The sequence below is a fragment of the Temnothorax americanus genome, unplaced genomic scaffold, assembly GCF_048541705.1.
Source record: "Temnothorax americanus isolate GAGA-0224 unplaced genomic scaffold, ASM4854170v1 Scaffold2, whole genome shotgun sequence".
NCBI lineage: Eukaryota > Metazoa > Arthropoda > Insecta > Hymenoptera > Formicidae > Temnothorax > Temnothorax americanus.
Genome location: NW_027509338.1, coordinates 5,529,415 through 5,555,227, shown reverse-complemented (window position 1 = coordinate 5,555,227; position 25,813 = coordinate 5,529,415). Strand labels below are relative to the sequence as shown.

The 25,813-nt window shown below is 35.7% G+C and overlaps 1 protein-coding gene across 3 annotated transcripts; it reads right to left on the bottom strand.

The window, feature by feature from the left end:
• Window positions 1–24: 24 nt before the first annotated feature.
• On the bottom strand, window positions 25–25,574 carry Atf3 (Activating transcription factor 3). 3 transcript variants are annotated; one of them, XM_077405802.1, is made up of 5 exons: window positions 25,419–25,556; window positions 13,983–14,063; window positions 8,046–8,330; window positions 6,277–6,416; window positions 25–3,672 (listed from the first exon to the last, which is right to left on the bottom strand). In XM_077405802.1, exons 3-5 carry the CDS (start codon window positions 8,296–8,298, stop codon window positions 3,181–3,183), a joined length of 885 nt encoding a protein of 294 aa, XP_077261928.1. In that variant the 5' UTR covers window positions 8,299–8,330; window positions 13,983–14,063; window positions 25,419–25,556; the 3' UTR covers window positions 25–3,180. The 3 variants fall into 3 exon arrangements, with proteins under 3 accessions (XP_077261928.1, XP_077261927.1, XP_077261929.1); XM_077405801.1 differs by lacking the exon at window positions 13,983–14,063 and having other exon boundaries at window positions 25,419–25,574; XM_077405803.1 differs by lacking the exon at window positions 13,983–14,063 and having other exon boundaries at window positions 25–3,624; window positions 25,419–25,574.
• Window positions 25,575–25,813: the final 239 nt, after the last annotated feature.

The window sequence follows — 25,813 nt, the reverse complement described above, 5'->3', positions numbered from 1 at the left end:
TTAAAAAAAAAATACACATTAAACTATTAAATAGATAGAAGTTTATTGTCCCCCTAAGGGCACATTAAACTATTAAATACTCTGTTCTGGCAACTTGATAAAAATTCTATAAAAAGAAGGTAATATTTCTAGCACCATTCACGTATCGCTGTTGTGTGATACTGGCACGACTGCCATATACTTTCTCTCTCTCTCTCTCTCTCTCTCTCTCTCTCTCTCTCTCTCTCTCTGCGATTTATAGATTAAAAAAGTCATACTTGGATTTTACATGATTTCGTAAATTCCGTATACTATCGAAGGGAAAGAGAGGGAAAAACACGAAAGACTTTGTCCCGCTTTGCTTTGCTCGCGAAGCAGCGGAAAAGTTTCTCGGGTTTCGTATTATTATCAAGAATTATTTTATCAATCTGTAGCAACACACACTCCGAATAGGAAAAGTCGTTTAGTCCGCGGATTTGTATAAGCGTTTTTCTTCGTTAATTAAAATAATTACAGCGCATTCCGCTAACGATTAGACTAACTTCCATAGATTACGTGAGAAATCATCTTATAAGCGTAGCCCAAAGTGCGCTTGCTAAATTAAAAAATAAAATAAAGATGAATCTTTCAAACGATTTAAAATTATTTCAAAACGAAAACTGGATATAAATTTCTAATTATAGGAAAAATATATTTAAATCAAAACTTGTTATTTTTTTTATTTTGAAAGTATTAAGTAATTCTAAAAAATTGAATTTCAACATATAGAATTTGCTCGTCAAACTTGTATAACAATGATTATAGAGAATTAAAAATACGTTATATCGTGCTTTCTCAGTTTTCTTTGGCATTTCCGTGCTGTTTTTATCTATTTGCATAAGTTTTCATATGATTATTGGTAACTAAATCCAAGATCTTAACCGCAATAAAATCTCAATTTGCAAACGCACTGAGGGAGAATAAAACGAAGCTAAATTGAGGTATGTCGTTAGGCACGTAATTCTCGGTTCTCCAACGAATCTAATGTTTAATAATCGTCATGTAATTAAGTGTTCATTAATTGTTAATGGCGTGCACTTATTCATGCAATTGTTCGCGCATTGTATATTATATACATGTATATGTTACATGTATAAATATACATATATATAATATATAATAATATATACGTATATTATATAGATAACATATAATATGCATTTGTATAAAATATATGCGTACGTACATATATGTATAATATTAAATATCATTCTCGTTACTCATATAATTATAAGTATCCTCTGAACGCATGTTATCGACTCCTTGATAATCAATATCAATGATAGAGCAGACTTATCTACACCGGGGTACACTCGCGTGTACTTTCTTTCTCACTGTCGCAAATCAGAGACACGCGCTTCACGAAATTAAAGAACTTATTTCCAAAACGTTTAAAATCCTTTCTCAAATGGGAGTTACCCGCATTACTATTGAATTGATATAGAAATTTTCTAGAATCTCGAAACCAATCTCAAACAAATTTTTCAAATATTAAATCCCATTTCGAGAGTTTTAAAATTTTTCATGCTTTTTCGACAAGTGTGAGTTTAAAGCGCTTTGAAAATAATTCTCTCCAATTGTCGTCAAATATTCGACGCGGTGTGTCTCGATTTTCGCTTATTATTAAACAACGGAATATCTTTTAGCGATGCTCACTCGTCTCACTAGTTTTTTCATCGGCGCGACGAGCATGAAAAAGGAAATAAAGAAGATATTGTATTCGAGTCCGAACTCGCTGAAAAATATAGAAGCAGACTTTCCGAGAGACTTTCAAAGTCTCATTGCTAATAGAAAAGCGATTTATTTTTAGTTAATTAAACATATCGAAACTGAAATCAGTTTCGAAAGAATAAAAAAAAATAGTGTAATTAACATAATTAAAATTAGTAATATTTTTTATCGCGGAAAAAATTGTTCTATTGATATATAGCAAGTTAATAATTTTTATCAGATATCCTAAATAACAGTAACAATAATTCTTGCAAAGGAGTGAGCATCGCTGGACAGTCCGTCTTTATCTTACATTATCGATTATATTATTAATTAAAGGCCTTATAAGAGAATGTCACAGTACGGTTATTACGAAGGAATGTCTTCAAGCGTTCTCTACGTCGAACGTTTTTCGAGTATAACAAGAGCTCGTTAGAAAAAAAAAGGGAAAAGGTGAAACAAGAAAGAAGGGAGAGGAAAGATCGACAGATGAAGAGGAAGACGAAAGATAAAAATCATTGTTCGCGTTTACGATATAATAATCGACTTACGAGCTACGGACTTACGATCGGGAAAGACGAACGGTGAGAAGCTCGGACGGCTCGTTTAAAAAACTAAAAAGTTAAGAATTAAAAAAAAAAAATTAACGAGATAAGAATTAAAGATAATCAACGAAATCACTTTCTCAATTCTCCGATATCTTGTACATGGAATGCTTATAATCCTGCCGTTATCGGCATCCTGACGCCAACCATTTCAACGAGCAAAGTATATTGTTCATTGAAAAATATAACTCAAAAATAAAACTTTTGTGTGTATATAATATTCTACTTAATTAATAACTAGAATTTATAAAATGTGAAATAAAAAATTCTGACATGCAAACTATAAGAATATGTAATATAAAATATACACTCTGATAGATATTAATATCAAATATTAAAATTTCTTTCAAACACTTTCTCATAGCTCTCAATGAAATTTTATACAAAATATCTTTAAAATTGAATTCGCGAAGAGAGTCACTTTCACCAACAATTAACATTCACCATATAATTTTCAATCTTCGTTAATATTATCATCTATCTGTGGAACAAAATATATATATATATATATATATATATATTTTATGAAAGTATGTTCCTCAGATATCTTTTAGAGCGGTATTCATAGTCAGATCTTATATAGATCGTCTCAAGTTTATCTTTAGATGCTGTACGACTCGTTTCATTAGCTACGGAGTATCTGAAGATGATCTGAAGTGACTATGAATACTGGCCTTACAATTAAATATTTTTTGAAGTTCTGTATGGCTAAACTAAATTAATGTTGGCGAGACCGTCTCTAATACTCCAAGAACCTTCAATTAATATTTATTATACACGCGCTCCGGGCTTCTCGACGATCCTCCCTCCCTCGAGATGGCGAAGAAAAACGATTTTCGCCGTTTCGCTAAACCGTACAACCGGCGTCCGACGTTGTCGGCACGAAGGGGCTGCTAACCTGCCGGTAGAAATCGGTCTCGTACTCCTCGACCTTCACCGGATACTCGGTGACGCAGTTCTGCGGCTGATTTAGGGCCGGCGGGGGTTGCTGTGGCACAAAATTGTCCTGATAGCTGGGGAGATGAAGGGGCTCGGCGAACTGCTGAAACGACGTCGTGTCCACGCCCTTCAAGCAGGTAGGACCGTGGAGGCTCAGCATGTCGACCAGCCTGCGCCTCTGCGTCTCCAACTCTTGGATCTGGGACTTCAGGTCGTGGTTTTGGGTCTCGAGGATTTCGGATTCCTGCACGAGAATCACCGTTTTCTCGCGCTTCTTCAGCCGACACTTGGTCGCCGCAATTTTGTTGCGCTCGCGCCGCCGCCGGCGCCGTTCCTCGTCCTCCGGCGTCAGCTGCAACGAGCAAAGGATTTCCGCATTTTTTATCCTGATGTCCATATCCTTTCGGGAGAATAAGGAAATTTCTTGGGTATCTTCAATTGTTTTTAGGAAATTGCGGTTATTTCGGTTCTTCGGGTTTGGAACTTTTGAAAATCCCGGCTTTGAGATGTAAAAATTAGGCCTTGAAGATCCCGTTGAGATCCTGAGATGTCGGAGATTTCGAGATGTCGGAGGCTTTAAAAGAGGCCTTAAAGGAGTTTATACAGGAAATAGTTTTGAACTTCTCTCCAATTTGCAAAAGACAAGAAGGGGTACTCTCGTTCCCGGCTACTTTCTTTTAGAGAAGCAAGATTTCTGAAATCTTTATTTTTATCGTTAAAAGATTTTATTTGTTTGTATTCTTACAATTCGCGAAGCTTTTAATGTCCTGGAGATGTGAAAAGGAGTTCTTAAAAGAGTTGGGAAATTTCGTGGGTGTTCTCCGAATCTCGCCGTTAAAAAATCTAGACGCGAATTCTATCTGAGTTCCTATTTTGAGGTTTTTGTGATTTTGATCGATGAAAATCGCGCAAATATATATTTTATGTAAAAATCCATCGTTTGTCCATTGAATAATAACGATAGGCAAAATCGTTTGAGAGCAGATTCTAATGGTTTGCAGCTCGTTGCACTTTCACGCGCATTAGCAAGAATTAGCGAGGATAGACATAGGAGGTGTTAATCAACGGCGGATTCGAATGGAGTTCGGCATGATCTTTGGATAAGGAGATATGCGAGTACATGTTATAACGTTATAATGCACTTCCGAATTATATATAAGCCGCGATGTTATTATACTTATATTTTTATCTTATTTATATTTATATATCATTTTTTTTTAAACATATCCTGACGTTTCTTAACAATCACGATAAATTTAATGTTTGATTAAAAATATTTATTTGTAAAGTTCACAATGTATACAGTTCTTTACAGATTAATAAATTTCGGTATTATATACTTACGAGTTACTCCAAAAATAAAATACGAAATATATGTTGTGAAATTTTATCACGAAGTTGCACGTACGGTATTCATTATCCTATATTTAGGATAGCAATGTTAGCAGCGTGAAATCTACTCAAAAACATGACATGAAGATAGAAATGGAAATATTAAAAGAATAAAAATGTATATTTTTTTTAAATCGCGATTACAAACGTGATCCGTAGCGATTAAAATGCAAGCGCGTTACTTCTTTGCGCTTTCAAGAGTCCGCTAATTTTAGCAGCTTGCATTTCGGTGCCGTAAACAAACGATTCTATGTGCGGCATGCAAATTCGTGAATGCCGAAACTGCCAAAATGGCTGGACACACGGCGCCTGTCGGAATTAATTTATTCGCGCACGCGAGTTTAAGTCGCAACGGCAGCCAAGGACATAAGGAGAATCGAAAGGATTCGTTGTCTGGTCTGGGAACAAGTCTCTAAGCTATTGCCAGAATTGCTAAGATGGAATCGAGTCGCTATATTTATTCGCGCGTGTTTCATTCAACCACTTAAATTGCTCGTTTTAACTGTATTTTTTTCGATTTTTTCACTCAAAATAACGATGTGTGACATTTCTTTTGATGATCAATTTATATCAATTTATATATTATATATCTAAATAATAAAAATTAAAATAAAACGAGTATTATATACATCTAGATTTTTGAAAGAAAGTAAGAAAGAAACATAGTGTAAAAAATGCAATTAAAACGAACAGATCCAACAATACTATCTCAATCAAATCAAAATAATTGGAGACTTTTTACACGTGAGTGTAAAATATGTAATCTATAATTTAAGAAATAATAAAAATTTGGACGGTTAATTTGTTTTTCTTCGTAAGATTTTTATAGGAATTTGAGTTTGTTTATATCTTATGCTTTTAATTTGCTCGCATATTTTTCAGTTTCGTTTTTGTGAGCAGAATTGTCACTTTTCTGGAAAATTAATACTACCGAAAAGATTCAGGGATTCCTTTTTGCAGTAAAAAGATATCAAGTAATTTTTTACCAAGTCGTTGAAATTTTATATATAATTTCTCCTGATTTTATATCAAAATTATAATCTATTAATTTTCTATTAGAAATTATATAATGCAACGTAACATCTTTTTTACTTTATTACTCCTCCCTGAATGTTCACATTGGAATTAATAAAGGAAGGGACTGGGAAATAAAGTTCAGAGAAAGGCAATCATAAAATTTCATTTATTGTTTATAAATCATCAACTATACATAAAAATCCTAAAAAAAAAAAGAAATTATCTTCTATACAGAAACTGGAATTTTAACCCTCTGTAGTCCAAATTAATTTTATTTTATTGAATACTTTAAATATTTTATTAAGCTATAAATTTTGAAATTTTAATATTAATAGCATTCCTCTACAAAATAAATGAAATTATAAATTATTTTTATTTTCTAAAGATTCCTAAGAGATAAGCTATTAACTAATGATTCTTTACTTTTGTGATACTTAATATCATTTATATAATCAAGTTGAAGAATTAATCAAAAGGTACAAAGGGTTAAGAATGAATATGAAAAGTGACAATTCTTACCAAGAAGCTTTCGAAAAAAAACTGCGTGAAGTTGATTCTAAGGAGAATTAGTAAAGAAATGCAAAGATTTACTTACACCAGCTTTGTTGTTGTTGTTGCTCGCCTCGTCCTCTTCCTCGTCGTCGGCGCCGCTGCCGTCCTCCTTCCTCGTCTTTTTCTTGCTGTCGTCGCCACTACTGTTCGCCCGCCTCTTCGTCTGCAGCGTTAACTTCAGCCCTGTCCAAAGGAGAGTTTAATTAATTTCCATTGATTAATTTCGCTCCCAGGTATATTACCGAGGCCAAAATAGCCATCATTCTCGCTATAAGCGGAGAATGCGAATCCATTAAAATTACCCAGAAAATAATTAGACGCTGTAATGAAAAGAAGGAGTTCCTTTCCTCGTAATATTTCACATTAAAATATAAAATAAAAAAATTTGTTTAAATTAACTCTGATTTTTTATTTCAGTTCCAATATAATTTTAACTTTAAAAGATGGCAAGATTTTTTATTAGCATCATCGAAAGTACTAGCACTGGAACTATCAAGACAATCAAAATAATTGGTTTGTAATTTTTTTTTAATTACTAAAATTTGTAACAGTGCATTTTCTGAGATTTTCTATATGACTTTTGTTGTAAATGATTAACTTCATCAATTTATTTTCCTCTTTTACCCCTTTTTGGAAACCATAAAGAGAACTTTAACTGTAATGTATAAAATATATATATATATATATATATATATATATATATATAACTTGAGAATCATATTTATTATACAAAATCAAAAGATCGAATAGATTGCGCGAATATAATTCTTTATTTCGTCTGTGTTCCTTAATGCTACAATAAATTACAGACTTCCGGAGCTCGAAAATGTGTTGCAACGCACGTATATTATAATGTCATAGAAAATGACAGTGATCGCTAATATTTCTTCGCGGTACAAGGACACTCTCGTGACCTTCGAGGGATTAAATCGCGATAATTAAGGATCATTTGTGTCAGCGATCGCGGCACACAATCAAAGATAATAGATTGTGTGTCGCTTCACTCTACACACATCCACGTATTCTACATTATTCTGCATGTTAAGTCAATTAAAAAAATTTCAATTAATTAATTTGGCAGTTAGTATAACAGATCAGCGCCACCGGTGCGAACAAAACCGCAAAGGCAATTACGATAACGATCATCCTCCTTTGTGATTGCGTGTGTGCGTATGTTGCGTAATCCGTAATTTGAAAGGAACAGGATTTGCCATTTAATGCGTTGCGCTGTGTACATATAGTGAAGGCAAAAAGATTAAAGAGGAAAAAAAGAGAAGTACATTATGATTTTTTAGCTCAGACTTTTCTCGCGTTTGCGTGCTTTATAAGTAATATGAAGCAATTAATATTTGCTCCGAGATTTATCAAAAGTAGATACACATAAAAAAATAAATAGCAAGAGTAAAAGAGTAAAAATTTTTTTGAAGCAGATTTAAAAAAAAATAATTAAATATGTCACTCTTGCTAGATACTAGGTCAAATTTTAATTTGCTTGATAAATATGCAAGGTAAATCTAAAATATTCGACACATCCTACATGCATACGTATATATACTATTTTATTTAACTTTTTAAAAGAGTAACAAATATTTCAATACATTAAATTTTTAATTAACATTCTGTGAAAATCTCACGATTGTGTATTTAAAGATTTTCGTCCGTTTATCTTTGTTATTTAAAAGAAAAGTCGACTTCTCGAGTTTATTTTATAGAAATTCTTCGCAATTAAATTTTACTCACTGGAACACATTCACATATATATGTAACAATTAGTACGATGTAATGAATGTCGAGAATGTATTCTTCATTTACCTTCTTTGATAAGCTGACTACAGGTGTGCTGGACGCTTGGCGGGCTCGGTTCGCCGCTGCTGGTCGAGTCCGTACGGTCCCGCATGCCCTTCTCGTTGCCGCTGCCGTAACCCTCGAAGGGATTGGTCATGGCGATCAGCGAATTTACGATTTCCGGTGTCCTTGGCGTGACCTCGGCCGCCGCCGCCGTGACACCGAGAAGACCCGCGGCCCCGGTCGGGCTGGGATTCACGTTCACGTTCAGATTGTACATGGCTTGCGCTGGGCTCTCACCATTTATCTAACCTGGACATACCAACCAAAGGGCGTCGCGTGAAACTAATTAAGCCTGAAAGCGTGCTAAGCTTAATTGAATGTTTCGAAGATAAAAAGGAAATTTATTCTTGGCTTTTATTTTATTAACTCTTCAGCGAAAAAAAAATGAAAAAAATTTACAGAAAATTAAAGTTTGAAAAGAATTAAAAATTGAGAATTTTGAAATGTATGCATTCGGCGGCCTTATGCTTATTAATTACTTCTTGAGTCATTATATTTTCATAATTTTGATTAAAATTAATTAAATCTGAAAGCGTTCTGGAGATATACACATATAATTAGGCATTTCGAAGATGCTGGATTCTAAAATTAGTTTCAGTAGCAATTTTGATAAGTTGGAGTAATAAAGAAAATTGAAAGAGATTGAAATAAACACAAGAAAGAAAAACAGATATTGATTTGACGAATAAAAAATCAGAATGTAATAGTAATAAAGGCAATTTGGCAGTGCCAAATTGGCACATACTTGTGTTTATTACGATTCAGATAAAGCGCAGAAGATTGAATTGAAACAACTGCACATAAAACGAAACACGTATATTCATAAGGACCAAAGCGAGACTATAATTTTTGGATCTTTCAACGTGGCCTATAATTAAGCCGAGATCCATGGAGACCCGTGCGAACTCTTAAAATAAATTATCCTGTGAAAACCGCAAACGAGGATGTCGTTCTCTCTATCGCTTGCTCCGTGCTTCGGTCTCCGGAATTCCCGAGAAAGACTGACGCCTGTTATTGCGTCGCGTGAAATATATCGTACAATAGTTACTCTTGTTTGGCGCACTATCGCGAAAATGAATAATCCGACTATCTGGAAAGTCGTGAGTCTACTTCGCGCATTTTATCAAAATATTCACGTCACATGTACGTACTATTTCATAATCACGGTGACACAAAAGCGCCAATAGATAAATGTGCAACACATGCTTGTTTTGCATTGAAAGTGTCATTTTTATTATATTATAAATATTTTATATTATAAAGTATATTTAGAGGTGTATATATACATATATACTTATACATATGCTCTAAGAAGTTCCAATTGTATTACGCAACTACCTTCTTCACAATTACATCTCGAATTACATATATGTATATACATATAATAAAGTATCTTCGTAATACAATAAGATTTTCTTGATATATACACAACATATACCTAATACCTTTCATATAAATATCATAGCATAAATTTATTGAACTGTCACATTTTAAAAATATTATATATAAATACTAAAATCACACGTAAATATGTATCTCTTTGCTTTTTCCCGTAGAACATCAATACCGTAGCCGCATCACGGCAGATTCTTATCGATGCCATCGCAACCTTCGCGATCTATCAATGATCGATGTACATGCACCCGCCTACGGACCGAGCCGACTCGGCAGCACCTGTACAATTGAATTGCCGATAACGAGATATGACCAGGAAGACGATCTTGCGTGTGTGTCGAGCGGTGAGAATTCCACCAATTGCGTTTAATAGGTATTACACACAATTCATTTTTTAAAACGTTATAATCTTAAATTAATAATTAAATACATTAAAATATTTGTTCATATTCGACACACTTTTTGCTTGTTTGTTACAATGTAAAAAGTTAATGCGTCAAATATCAAATAATTAATTTTTTCATGTTGAGACAAAAGTATATAAGAACACGAAACTGGATATAAGCGTTTCACTCCTATTTGTTTCCCTTTTTTTATCAGAAGCGTATAGCTTTTAAATTAAATTATAAATATTCACAACATAATATTATATACATACGAACATAATAATTTATATGAAAATTATAAATTGTGAATTATATGAGTGATTTAAATATTTATGAATTATAAGAGTATAATAAATATGAATATTTATTACACTTATGATAATATGAATATTTATTATACTTCGTATTTAGTAAGCGTGGTCGAGCATGTAAAGTAGCCGGGCGGAAAACTGCACGTCTAATGTTCCGAGTCTTTATTATACTTCAATATCTTGTGCGCAAATCATTCGTATAAGGATTACGTAACACATGCTTTTCAAATTGCACAGAAAAATCAGAGTGTCTTATCGACAAACTACATTTTATTTTTTTCTCGATCAAATTCAAGAATTTCTTTACACCGTTTCTCTTTCGACGCCGCGTTTTCAGCCGCGATTAGGCGTTGAAAAATTGACTGATTATATCTGTCTGGTTGCGTTTGGCCGATCTCCGGTGGACGCGTCTATCAAAATTACTCTTGACAGGGATTGACAACCTTTTAGTTCTTGCTCACCGGCTTGCTTGCTTGTGGCCCACCCACGACGAATTTTCTCGCACATTTTTTTACGCACCGGATACACCGGGCATTCATTATACTTCAATATTTTTACGAGCGCGGACTACTGATGACAGGATTACGTAACGCCGGAAAAATGCGTAGAAAAATCGTAGCGTCTTTACCAGTAAATTTAGATCATTCCAAAATAAAGAATTTAAAATATCTCTAAATAAATTAACTTTAAATGTCAACATTAATATGTAGATATAGCTATAATTATATATTATATTATAAAATCGCGCATGATAAAATACATATAATTAGATATAAATATGATAAATGTAAATTGTAAATAAATATTAATAAAAAGAAAGTTTTATTATATCTCGTTTTACTGTCATAATTACGAAGATATTTTGCATACATACCAGTTGCGTTCCAACTCGAGAAATTTATTTCAATTACTATCAACTTTCATATTTAACAACAACTCGTCGCTCTGTCACTTTCACGGTCTTTCGTATCTTATAAATCATCGATTAACGTTACCCTATCAGATAGTGGTAATGAATCGTGATCAGCGACTTTGTACAGAGTATATAGGTATTGATCATGAATAAATTTAAATCCAATTTGTATATCCGTCGAGTATTGATCTGTACGTATCGATTACATGTTGTCTCGAAATTTTATTCCATATCGCGTTCAACTCTCTTGACAAGTCAAGCTCTGTTACAGTAAAAAAGTATTTTAAAAGATGTATGTCTCGCTCGATTATGCCCCGGATTGTAGAAAATTTTCTACAGCCGAAAAAAAAGAATTGTCTATGATCTTTTTGTATATTAGGAAACGTATTTTATCGAAATCTCTCGTTGAATTACGTAACGCGATTCAATTAATGCTTACATACGTGTCGCTCCTCAGCATCTTCGAGCTCTCGAAGATGCTGACACTCTTACATCTCGCGCATCTCGCGTCTTCCACTTCGCTTCGACCTCAATTCACTACATTCCTCTCAATCGCGCCGGCACTCGTAGCGCTGTTTTATCTCCGTGAATAAATCATTATAAAGATAGCATTAAGATACATATTTTCTCCGAAGCGCAAACGCGTCGAGATCTCGCGACATGGCTCATCACCGCGTTCGCTCGCTGACAATCCTCTCGGAGAGAATTCGCAACTTCCGGCCGGTCGCTATTTCACTCTTCTCGCATTTATTTGAACAAGCACATTCAATATTAATACAGGATATTGTAAATCCGTTTGAGCTTTACATCCATTAATTCAAAATCAATAAGAGTGAAACAATACAATTAGAGGAAACTATAGAATATTGTAAGTTAATTAAGAATCAGCACTTGAATAAGAATTTACATCTTCGAAGAAATGACACTTTAGCAAGAAATAGAAACATAGGATATTAAAAAGACATTTATACGATCAATGGCGAATGCCACGTGTTTTCGACGATTAAATGTTTTTTTAACTGGAGACATCAAATTCTCCAGCTATAGTCGCGGAGTTGCTTAATCGCAGAGGAGGAGGAGGACCGCTTTTCCCTTTCGCTGTCTGCACATGCGGGTGTTTCGTAAGAATTTTATCGTTCCGTATTCGGGGGGGCCTAATGCCCTTGCAACTCCTCCTCCTTCTCAACCTTCCACTCCGGTTCTTCCTCCTCCTCTTCCTCCTCCGCCCGTTTCTTCTGCTCGCGAGCAAAAAGAAGAGAACGTAAAAGAAGAAACATCGACTTCCTCAGGCCTGAGATCTTTCGGGGCCCACATGCGCGCGCGTGACAAAGGGTCCTCTCCGGCACCCAGTGACCTATATGTGCCGAGGTGGAAGACGTGGGATGCGCTCGAAACGCAAGAGAACTTGAGCAAACACACACGCTTGTGTGTTTTCTCTTTTCATTTTTAATGGCGGTCAAGTCAGACATTTTACCAGTTGCATTTTGATTTCAAAACTTAAAAAGAACAAGAATAAATAGACCTTGATTTTTAATCTTCGAACTTTTTGAAATTATGTCTTAGAAATATATTCCACATATTTGTAAATATATTAAGTATTTTAATTTTTATTCGTAAATTCTATATACAAGAATTTAGCTCTTAATATATTCATTTGATACGAAAATTTTAAAGTAAAATATTATAAAAAAAGTTTTATGGAATATAAAAAAAAAGAGAGTTAAACAATAAAAGTGGCTTTGCGTAACTTAACGATTAAATGATATTTTTAGCAAAATATTATTTATTTTAGTCGTAAATTAAATTGAACGCGCATTACAAAATCTTATAGCATTCTTCTTTAATATTCGTATAGATTTTGTCGTAGCTAGGTTGAAAGACGATACAAGATGGTAAGTTACTCCCAAAATCGCAAGCGGAGATCTCTGGCGGTTTACTGGCAGCGTTGCAGTTTGAAATAATAATTCACGTTTGTTTGAATGAGAACAGGTGTCCGATCGAAGCCACCGCTGGCTTACCGCGCCGTTAAACTTATAAATAGGAATCGTTTGATTTTGACGTATGGCACATTCAGATTCGCCGGTATTCGACCGATTTTCTCTACCTAAGATCTTTCTCCGAAACACAGTGCACGAAATTTGTTCAACCCAGAAGGACAAGAATACATCATTTTAAGTTAAAAAAAATTATATTATCGAATTAAAAAAAAACAAATCTAAAAGTCAAAAAATCTTCTTTATAATATTCTTTACGGTTTAAGCATAAATATATGCATATCGTTTAATTTATTTCTGCATATTAACTTCATAATTATCATATAGTTATATCATGTATTCGAGAACTTTTCAAAACTAGACAAAAAATTGAAATAATACATATGTTTAGTCCACCAAATTTACATACTTCTTATATCTTTTTCTGTATAAATATATATATTTCTCATAAATATTATATATATAAAAAATTAAATTTTATATATAATTAAATTAAATTTATTTTTATAGAAAGTTCAATTAACTTACACATACACACGTGTGTGTGTGTGTGTGTGTGTGTGTGTGTGTGTGTGTGTGTGTGTGTGTGTGTGTGTGTGTGTGTGTGTGTGTGTGTGTGTGTGTGTGTGTGTGTGTGTGTGTGTGTGTGTGTGTGTAAGTTAATTAAACTTTCTATAAAAATAAATTTAATTTCTTCTCACAATCAGTAAGGACAAAAGAAATGGCCATTCCAAACAATACTCGCGAAATCAAACATCGTTTCTCTCTTAAATATCTCTTGAGGATTAATCTGATATCAATGGATAGTTTTTTATAAATAGACTTCTTCATGTTATATTTATAAAAAAAATAACATATATATATATATGCACATATATTATACGGCATGTGTTGCGTCTTGCCTCGTTTCTAGGAAGCAGCCGGTATCTAATTCTCGGAATCCCTCTGCATTGCTCGATCTCGATCCCAGCATCCTTCCCCTCCTTACGTATATTGAGTAGATGATAATTAATCTTTCCCTAAAGAAAGAGAGAGAGAGAGAGAGAGAGAGAGAGAGAGGAGGGAAGGGAGGAAAGAGAGAGACATTTGGAAGAGAGCTTCTCGAAAGAACATATGTGTTTCACATTTCTAATAACTCCAAATTCCGTACACGATGTAAAATTACCTCTTATTTCTCTTCTATTCTTCTCTCGGATTTAGATAAAAATATTCTATCTGTGTCTTGTTATAAAAAGTACTTTGTATTATATATAGAAATATTACTTTTTTTAATGATGGAATATGCGTATGTCGCAAATCAAAATCGCTTTCGCATTTCTCGTAGAAGCAGGAAGATAGATCGCGACAAAAAATGAAGAAGAAGGACAAGGAGAGAGAGAAAGAAAGAGAGAGAAAGGGAGAAAGAGAGAGAGAGGGAGAGAGGGAGCTTGCGCAACCGGTGCCCATCTGGCCACCGAAAGCTTTTATAGCGCTTTTTTGACGTGTCGACGACGAGCGAACGTGGGCGGCCTAATTCCGACAAGATAGTACCGCGTGTAACGCATGTGATCTCGAGTGCAGACTTCAGAATAATTACATATCGCGATATAGAACGCGGAACCGACCGCATATTTTGGATGGCGGAGGTTAGTGAACCGATTGACGCGCGATTCAAGAGTATCATTACGTTTCGCGTCTGCTATACATACATATATGTACAATATTCATAAATTTATGTGATTTAGGAAGACAAGAATATTCTTAAATTAAAGATGTTATATCCACCACGTCAAGAAAATTCGCAATTTAATCAATAAAAAAATGAAAAAAAAAAGCTTAAAGAGAAAATAAATTAATACGCGTAACAAAGATTTTAAAAATTATTTTTAAACGCATTATTTAAAAAATAAATTATTATTTACATCCTTCTAACAATATACGTGATTTATATAAAGATTTGCTTTTACATAATCGCTCTCTTCTCTACCTCTTATTTTTGTACAGATTTTACAGAAAATTCTTTCTTACATGGAATATTTTGTTCTAAAAAAAACCCCGTCGATAAATTTTGTGAATAACTAAAAATTATATATATATATATATATATATATATATCGAACTGTTGAAGCAACGTCAAAAGAATAAAAGAAAATAGCAAAATCTTCTTGCGGAGGAGGCGAATTGGACTACACGTCGAAATCCCATGAAAGCCGCATTAAAGTCGAACGGTTTTACGAGCGTCAATTTACGACGACGACTAACATCTTTTTGCCTCTTTCGTGTAAAAAACGCGGATGTGGGCTACGGCAAATTTCCGCCTGTGCCGCCTGTTTTAGAGATCTCTACCCAAAAATGAATACGCAAAAATCGACAGTCCCACAATGGAGACTTTGTCCTCGCTACGAGACAGGCAGCTTCGCCACCTCCAGAATGCTAAAAATCCGCCGGAATATCCATAAAGTTGCTAAAACGGCGAAAAAAATAATAAGAAAATTTATTAGATCACCTCAAACTTTATTTTTAAAGAAAATAAAACAACGAAAATATAGTTATATTATAAATACGTATAACAATATAATTCAGAACAAAGTAGTTTTTAGAAATAGATACGACTTTTATGTTATAAAAATAAATTAAAAAAAAAACAGAAGGAATAGATTAAAATTGTTAAAAATTTGCTGGCAAATGAACACGGATATTCGCTTGATTTATGGCGGAGATGAAAAGATTAAGATGATATAGATTTATAGAATAGACTATTCCCTCATATACGAGCGAACAAACTGTATTTTACACACGTGCCACATGATCGATCGACATAATGTCCCGGAAGTTTTATCGTGCGATAAGTATGTGTCATCGTATGTGAAAGCCCACAAGAAATATATAAAGTTCCCTAAAATCTTGTCGATTTACAACAGACGGAAATCATTGTCGTATAATTATTATTATTACTTTTATATCAACGGTAAAACAATTCTTCAGTTACAATTAAGTATACATTAATACAATTAAGTGAAAACTCAGTAAAAGATAAAACGGAAGAGTAATTATATAGGTAATATAAAAAAGATAATGAAAAATAATGTAAAAATATATATATGGAAGTAAATAAAAGAAAATAAAAAATAAAGTAAAGACAAAACTATATATATATATATATATATATATATATATATATATAAAAACAAATTAATATTGCAAAGATATTTTTAACGAGATATATCAATATTGAATATAGCGATGTAATAATCGTCGAAGATCTGTGGCTTCTGTCGTTAATTGTAAGGTGGCAGCGATAAGCGCGTGCCATGGTTTCTCATCTTGCGGTTGGGAAAAGTGCATGATAAAGCACGAGCCAGTCGAAGAGAACAATATACAATATGCTCGCGCAAGAATTTCAACGAGAGAAAAGAGTTCGAAAGGTCAATGTCTCTCCCCTCGGGGGATTACAGGCGAACTCTTACCCGGTATGCTGCAAAGAGTACTTTCTAAAAATACGAATCCCGTTTCGAGAGATAGGCGATTCTTTTCAGAATTATGCCGCGCGCGCAGCTCGAAAATTCGCGATTGCAACACGTGCAAGCGCGGGACCTTTCGATGTCGCGACATCGCGTCGGGAGCGCACGCGAATGCGCAAGGGAATAGACTTTGAATTATGATTCCATTGAAGTTGAACCGACATTGAAATTAACAATCGAACAGGAAATTTAATTTAACTTTTCCTCGGAAATCATATAATTTATCTTCCAGCGGAAAACACGATTATAAAGTAGAAAACGAGCATTAACATTTTTTCAGTCTTGTTTTTTTAACGTCCGACACGATGTGCGAAAAGCCGGCAAAAATTAGCAACGCGCACAATTAAACAGAATTCATGTTGCGCTTTAAAAAAGACATGATTATTTTCGCTCCGCCTCGCGCCTCTCCAAATGGGACGAAGAGGAGTAGAGAGCAAACACACAAAGGCCTGACACGAGACGAGGGACGCGGCGGCGCGACGCTATCCATCCCAATTATATACCGCTTTAATTATGGCGAATTACCGTCCTTTTTCTGTCCTTTTCACCGGCGCGGCGTCGCGAACCGTGACGCGACACCCGTAAACCCGTGGCATTTCTGCACTTAGTGAATTTAGATTGTGCTTAATTCAATTTTAATAAGCGAGGAGTTTACCTTGAAAAACCACTAACTTTTGTCTCGTCCGCGGTAAAATGCCTACAAGTAGCAATTTGTGAATATATTGCAAACAAAAAGAAAAAAAAATGAGAAAAAGACTAAATCTGAATTATTACAATTATAAAAGTTAAATCTTTTTAACTTTACGCCATAGCTTGACTGATGTTTATTTAAGAAAATGAAAATGATGGAAGCTACTCCGAGGCTTCAAAGTCTTCAAAATCCACTTTAAAGTCCATTATATCTAAAATTTATCGCAAAATTAATAACAGAATTCGCGACATATGAATTTACACTCTAATATACTCTACGTATTTCTATATTCCGAGCTGCACACAGCTCCGTCGTGAATTATAGATCGTCAAAAAGCCAGACTTAGAATAAGTCAGTTTTACGAACGACAAACATTGAAATTTTATTTCTTTGCTCACCGCGTATCGGCTCGCAGGCTCACGCAGATCCTTTATTTTTACGAAGCTATTAGGAACGTAGGAAACGTAGCACGCACGCACGCACGCACGCACGCACGCACGCACGCACGCACGCACGCACGCACGCACATTATTGTTGCTGTGTCCTCTCGCGCAACTGTGTTTAAAGTTCACGTCGAAAATTTATGCTTCCTGTCCGCGAACGACAAACATGTGTACATGTCGTCCTGCGCACGTCTCGCGCCTGTGTGTATATACGTGCGCGCGTCCTTGCGTCCTTATAACCGGGCGCGCGCGTGTCTCGCCTATAAACCCATTCTAGATGATCTATCATCCGCGGCAGAATTTTATTTTGACCTTATCCGAGACAGAATATCCTGAATATCGCGGTTGAATATGCAGGCCGTCCGTTATATAAATACCTGACATTTCTTCCGTATCGAATATGACAAGATTACTATATGTATATGCAAATGATTTAAGTCCTTTAACATCCGTTTTCGCAACGCGGTATCGCTGTCGCTAATTATTATCGTGTAAAATGACACTTTCTTTGCTTGAACACTTAAACTCTTCTTCAGCTGACCGAAAGATCACCAGAAAAATTACTAAAACGAGTTTACACTGCGGCAAGTGGCATTGTGAGTGCGCACGCACGTTCGTAAAATCTTTTTATAGCGAGAAGCTTTCAGTGATTTTCACTGATTTCTTGCGCGACGTGTCCTTCACCCGTTTTTCAATTTTATCGCTAATCTATTAAATGTGTATTATAAAATAAATATCATCATTTATATAATAGATTTTGGATTTATATATTCTGTGTGGTCAAAATTAATAGCGATATAAATAGTATCATATAAGTCTTAAACTGTGCACTTTTACGTCCAAATAAGAATATAATTTTTTAAGTGCGCGATAAAAATAGGATTTTATTCTTTCTCGAAGATGCGCATAAAACAGGAGAGCAGATATTATTAAAATTTTATTCATTGGACGAGGCTCGCATGGTTCAACACGCATCGTACGGCGACGTAAAGGATTTTTTTAAAAGGGCTGAAAGAAAATGGCAGTCGCCATGGGTACGATATCGGGCTCCCTTATATGCGCAAAGGCGAAAATGAAGCGATTCGGGAACATTGCGTGGGTGGAAAGTGGCGCAGGTGAATGCAGGCGTGGTGTTTTTCGATCGGCAAATCGAATAATCCGCCAACACACGAGGAACACATTTTGCGCTTCGATGTTTTTTTTTCTGATCGCTTTAAACACAGATTTATAGCAGAGTCTTGATTATTGGAACGTTATCTAAACGCTCCATTAATGTCTTTATGGAACATCGTTATTCGTACATAATCGAGCAATTTACACCCGCTCGAGAATAATCAAACATTCGTTAAATAACGCTCGAATAATCGAGCTTCTGCTATGTACGCCGTTAAGATTATTCTGCAAATTACAAGATGATTAATCACAATTGCGAACCGCTCTTGCTGGTCCTGATATATCGACGACGATTCCAGATCGAGAGACCGCTTGCCGCTGGCGTTTCGAGGAAAGTGAGAGACAAAACCTTAATGGAGACGAACGATTAATGATGGGGATCGAGGCCTCCCCCAAGCCCGCATCTTTCGCCCTCTTCACAAGGAACTGGTATACGGGCGCGAATTTGTGAGATAACTCAGCTCTAAGGAACACGGGAGAGCTAGATTTTATGGATTTTCAAAGAATCGTAAAGCTTAACAGCATTTTTACGGCTCTATGAAATTCTTATAGTTAATAGCAAAACTATCGGAATGCACTTCCAATTTGCAATTATATTTCTAATTAAATGCAATCGCGTTTATACGCTAAACTCGACGATTCTCGACAAATATTGAGAGATAAAGTAAAAATAAATAATAAATAAAAAGCAAGGCTGCAGAATTTTAAATAAAGGTAAGTTGAGAAATTGGGAAAATTTGAAGTAAAATATATAAGAAAATTAAATTTTAAATAAATAATCTATATGTATGTAGATACGCGAAGTTATATCTATTTTTATATCTTATAAGTTAGATATGGTTATTTAAATTATAGAGAGATAGACATCGTGCTATTTAAATTTGATATCTATAATCACGCGCTTTTTTTTAAATGCACATAAAAATTTTTATTACAATAAATAATAAAAAAATTCATAAAAAACAAAGATAACATAATATAAAATTTTTTCCTCTTCCTCAAAATTGTTGTTACAAACAGAATTTTCTAATTTTTCACTAGACATAAATTCTTTCCGACTTACTTATTTTCCGAAAATTTATCGAAAAATTAACGAAAGACGGAAGGCACGAAAGATTTGCGAACATCACGTATTTCTTAATCCCTCAAACTGTCCTGTATATTTTTTTCCGCGTGTCGATCGCTCGCGCCATGCCGTTAAAAAGCGGGTTAGAGCTAAATTTACAGTCGCGCAGCGCATACTAAGAAAAAAAGTAAGGAATAAAGACGGGGCAACCGATTTATCAACGATGAGCTACTCGGCTTACCAGCAAAGCTGAGAGATGATATAACTGTGGATTTGCGAGTAGAGAAAGAGAGAGGAAATGAGATACGGACAGAGATGAGAGGGGGGAGAGGACAGAAAGGGAGTAAGGGGAGAAAGAAAGAGTCCATTACCGCTCAAGGGCGTCAATGTCTCGCGATTGAATTTAAAATGCAAATATACAACGCAACGCGGAGAGAGAAATGACAGTACGGCTCTTTCGAGAAAGGATATACCGGGTGAGGAAGGGAGATTTACCTTACATGCGTGTACAGATAAAAACGGCTCCGCTGTGTTAAGCAAACATATCGATTCGTATATTGTTATACGATAGCGATATTATCGAGCGGAATTATTCGTATAAGCCATTAAGCGATACCGATCTTATTTGCGACGCTTAACGATAAATACGTAATCAATTTATTTCGTATATTTCACGTAAGTCCGGATTTGTTGCAAAATCAAAGATCACAACACGAATAATCTTGAATCAAAATAAAAAAAAGAAACTGGAGCAAGTTTTTGCCTATATAATACGTATTTCTCGAAATTAATTCAAGTTATTAAATCAAAAAAATTCTAAAATATATATGTATTGTCGTATAAAATTATATTATATGCACACGCGCGCCGTCTCTATATGTGATATTAAAATAAAAAATATAATTCTATCTAACTACAATGCCAGAAAATAGCTGCCTATCGCAACTCGTTTGCGATGATGCTGTTCGTAAGGGACTCGCTCCAGAATAAACAGATATTCGTGTATCCACATTTATGGCATGTCTAACGTCTTATTCAGGCGACAAAAATTACGGAGTACGAGAGAGAATAGCCATTCATTAGCGAAGGCGAAGCGTGTGATTTAAGTTACCCGATGATTATCCACGCTTCGCATAAGACGGGGTAAAAAACTTTTCCCGCCTGTTCCGAGGAGCACATTCCACATGAAAGGGTTTCCCCATTCAACAACGTTTTTTAATGCTCAGATTACTCGTTTTCGAGCAACAGATACGTATCATTAAATGACAGACGAATCGCCCAGCCCAAAAACGTTTATAGCGACGATTGTGTCGTACAATCGCGATTGTTAATTTTAGATAGCGCCGATTAAGCTTGAAAAATGCAAGCATATAAAAAAACCGTTCACGCACCTAAGTTGGACTTGAGACTTTGGCGGAGTTATAAATTGGGAATTAGTTAAATAAAAATTTTTAATGCGGCAAATTGATAATTTTTGACCAATGACAAATGGATTCATTTATTTGTTTTTCTTAATTATTATTTTTCGTAATTCTTCAAGAATTATTTCAAATTACTCCGCACATATATATTTAATTCGAAATTTAATCTATACGTGAAACTGTATTTATGATATATATTAGATCTTTTGTTTACATTTAATGCGATAAAGATGTTTCATAATTTGATAATCTTATTTAATATCGTTATGAAATAACTAGTTTACAACATCAATACGATTATTACAGTCAGCGCCAAGTTGGCATTCATTCGCAAGTAACGTGATACCGAAACTATATAAAAAAAAGATCGTGCAACATTTCGAGAACAATTAATATTTATTTCAATTCAAAAATAATTATTAATTCGAATTTCCTTCAAATGACTAAAGAAATTTGTTTGTCACATCACACATGTTGGCTTTAACCTTCTAACAATAATTATGGAGCAGATAGCATCGAGGTGGTTACCTTCGTAACTTTGCATAGCAAATGCGCGAGATAAGATTATTATTCTGCAAAGGTTATCAACGCCGGAGGAAGTTTGCCGGCGAAAGCAAACATTGGAGACGTGCAATTTAATGCCATAACTGTTTGTGTGACTGATAAAAAAATGCGCTGCGAAAGTTTAGCTAACTTTCATCAATATTGTAACTCTTTCTTAATTTTTATAATAATTTCTTTCGGTGTTACAAACTTAAGAATATTTTTCAAGAAAAATTTAATATACACATAATTAATTTCTCTCATCCTTTTGCATTCTCGAGATTATCATATAAATCTATATCGTTTTCCTAAAATAAATTTCTATTTACTTGTCCTAGTTTAGATTTCTACTTTCTGTAATTTATGTAAAAAGAAAAAAATACACACACACACACACACATATAATATTTAAAAAATAATTCTTTAACTGAATGTTCTTTTTTTAAAGCGCTTTTTAGAATCCTTTCTTTTAGCGCTCTCACCCACGCGATCTTAACTGATAATCTCACAAGTATCGTATGCACGTATAATGGTACTCTATTATCCATCATATAATTTAGTAACGATAGTTTTTACACGACACGCCCATCCCATCTCATACCTGGTTCATTTATCTCATCGAAAGGAAGATGTGCAATAATGTTATCGCATTGCTCTGAGGAAAATATTGTGCGTGTGCAATGCACTGTGCATATACATATAATATATATATATATATATATATATATATATATATATATATATATATTATACATACTTGAAATTCAGAAACAGGAAATGCAGCAACAGTTCAGTCTATAATAGACTGAACTGTCTAATTTTTACAACTCATCAAATTTTATCGTTTTTATTACCTACAACTATCAACTTCAGTTTGCAAAAGTATAGATGGTATTCATAATCATTTCTTAATGAATAAGAATTTCTTATTTATACATGTATACATATATATGCAGGTAATGCAGGTATATGCACACATGCGTAAAACGAGCAATGCTTTCTCAAGGAATAATCATGCGCGTGCCGTCCTACATTAATAACTATATTTTTGTACCTTATAATAAATATTAATTGTCTTGTAATTATTACATTGCATATTGTACATTGGTAATATTACGTTTCATTAATTATTATTTTCTTTATCTCTTTCAGCTTGATTCTGGATAAAAAGAAAATCGAGGAATGGCATTGATTAGCCCGATTAAATATTCGTCGCGTTTTAATTTTACCCTTTTGTTATCGCTGTTCTACTGACAAAATCGCGGAGGAAGAAGAACGTTTACAAAATCGAGGGATTTGTCAGGAGCGGTGTCGATATGTCGAAGGTACGTCACACGGAACACGCGAACGAGAGGTCGGCGGCTCTCTGGGAAACAAATTATTTTCGGGCGCGTGTTCTAAATTCCGAAATAATTTATTCCGGGCTAACTACACACAAATCGTGGCGGCTGCTAACCCGCGCTCGTTCGTCCGTGCGCTGCAAGTCGCCGTAACTCGTAAACGCGATAATAGATAGCCAACTTCAAAGACACGCGCTTAGACACGAACGATTGCGCATTCATATTCATGAGAGAGGCGCACAATGCGCGGAGTGCCTCGTCCCACTTTACTTTATTCTCTCTCGCGAACACCAGTTTCGAGGAAAGAAACTCGCTCGAAAGTTCAGAGACATTGAGAGATAAATATGAGATAAAATAGGGCAAAGATGAAACAAAGATAAAACGCGGCAAGGAATGTAGATACTGTGAAATAATTCTAAAATGTAGTAATCGTAATCTAATTGTTAGAAATATCAAATAATAATATTCTTCGTAAAACGAGTGCAGAAATCATTCTCTGAGATAATCGCGAGAAATTCACTTCATCCGTTAATCTCCAATAACAAAAATTGAAAATCGGAAAGAGAAACAGTTATAACTCTTCAATTGTAATGATTAATGAATGACATTGTGAGATAAGATGTTTAAAATACTAGCAGATAGCTTGAATTAATGCCTCAAAAATAGGGGTCCTCAACCTATGGTCCGCGGGCCCCGTGAAATTTTATCTGACCCACCAAGAAATTACGACATATTATATATCTATATTGTTGCGCCTTTGAGTTTGTGATTCGATTGTCGCTACGTTGGATTTTTATAAGATCAAAGAATTTTAAAATAAAGATCTTTTGTCTTCATATAATTTTCAAAAATAAAACTTAGCCCCCCGGTCATTATACTTCCCCAGAAGATTTTAATTTGATTCTCTGGACAAAAAAGTTGAGAGCTCTAAAACATGCTTTTGGAACAAGCGAGTTTTTAATTCTCCTTCTCTCTTGTTCTTAAAATGTTTTCAACGAATAGGAGCGAGTGCACACGAGGCGCGTTTAACGCGCGATATGTATTCCACCGCGAGCTCTCGTGGCAACATTGCAACTACGATGGCAGCGAAGTTCTACTTCGTGGCGTCGCGACCTTGAGCAATTGCGAGCCCGTGGCTATAAAACCCACGTAAATCAATCCAAATCGCGCTCGCGATCGGTCTGACGTCTAACTTCGAAGTATCGGCGGCGGCCGGCACTGCGATTTGAATCTCACGTGCATACGCGCGAACCCCGCGTATCGGGGAAAAAATACTCCGTGGGAAGAAATCGATCGCGCGACGATCGCGGGAGATCACGCGTGACTACAAAGCCTTAGGCGCATGGGCATTATGTCAATCCGACACGTAATAACCTTATCGGATGTAACGTCAAGGCATAAGCGTACTGCCGCTAATCTCTCCCTTTGGCCCCGTGACGCAATACCCTCGATATATCGAACGCGATCTCGATATCTCGCGCCCAATTTGAAACTGCTGCGTGCATCCGCCTGTCGTATTTAACGTCGCGATCTTTATTTATTTGCTTTCTTGCGGAAACAATCCTTCGGCAATAATATATCGTAATTAATATGTGTTTATTGTTTTTATATATGTATACATAAAACAATGTTTGTTAAAGTAATACATTATATCAAATAATCTATTTCTATGCGAAGTTAAGAAGACCGGCGCTTTCGATAATGTCAGAAAGTCAAGAAAAATGCAGAGAAAGCGATTAAATCGCACAGATAGTACAGATCACGCGATGCTATCGAACGCGCGTACTTCGATCTTCTCGCGTGCGCAACGTCACGCCGCGCCGCGCCGCGCCGTACGTTGCGCACTTCACGCCGCGCTCGGCGGCGCACTCGACCGAAATCCACGCCTGGCCAAAAGTCGCGAAACAATTCAGCGATCTGTCCGCCGATCTCGGACGCGGCTCGAGAATAGCCGTACGAGCCGTGTTTATTGCGAACGGAGCTCATGGTTATTATGGCGAACACGTGCTTCGAATTTGACGCGAGAGCACCTCCTTCTTCCCTTCCTTCCTTCCGCAGCTACCTTCTCGCGGTCGGTTTGTTTCGACGCGAAACTTATTGGGTTTAAACGAAAGAGACGGACGTTTCGATTTTGAAAGGCGCATCTGTATCGGATTCCTACCTTCGAAACGTCCCGGTGTCCGGCGTCCCGGTGTGTTCGCACTTCGCGCACTGCGCACGCACTTAAAATCCGCTCCGTTCGATAATCCACTTATCCTCCTCCGTCGGCCGCCGGCGCGCGACTGTGGATAATTCGCGGTCGCGACCGGCCTAGATATATACCGGCTATATTTAGCCCGCGTCGTCACCGCGGCGCGCGCCGATTGGCCGGCGGTGACGTCGCGCGTCGCCGCGATTGGCCGCGGCCGCGACTCCGCGAATACGCGCCGGCAGATCTCGCCGGGGCTGATGGCTCTGGCTGGCTGGCTGGCTGGCTGGCTGGCAGAGGCAGGCATCAAGCAGGCTGGCTCTGCTCGACTCGGCTGGGCGCGACGCCTCGGCCGCGACATTTGTTGA

Bases quoted from the DNA above. Each gene is read 5' to 3' on its own strand.
- Atf3 (XM_077405801.1), bottom strand. From the start codon at position 8,298: ATGTACAATCTGAACGTGAACGTGAATCCCAGCCCGACCGGGGCCGCG. The intron at 6,417-8,045 runs GTAAATGAAGAA...TCCTTTGGACAG, and splicing joins TAGTCAGCTTATCAAAGAAG to GGCTGAAGTTAACGCTGCAG. The intron at 3,673-6,276 runs GTAAGTAAATCT...TTCTCCCGAAAG, and splicing joins ACAACAACAACAAAGCTGGT to GATATGGACATCAGGATAAA.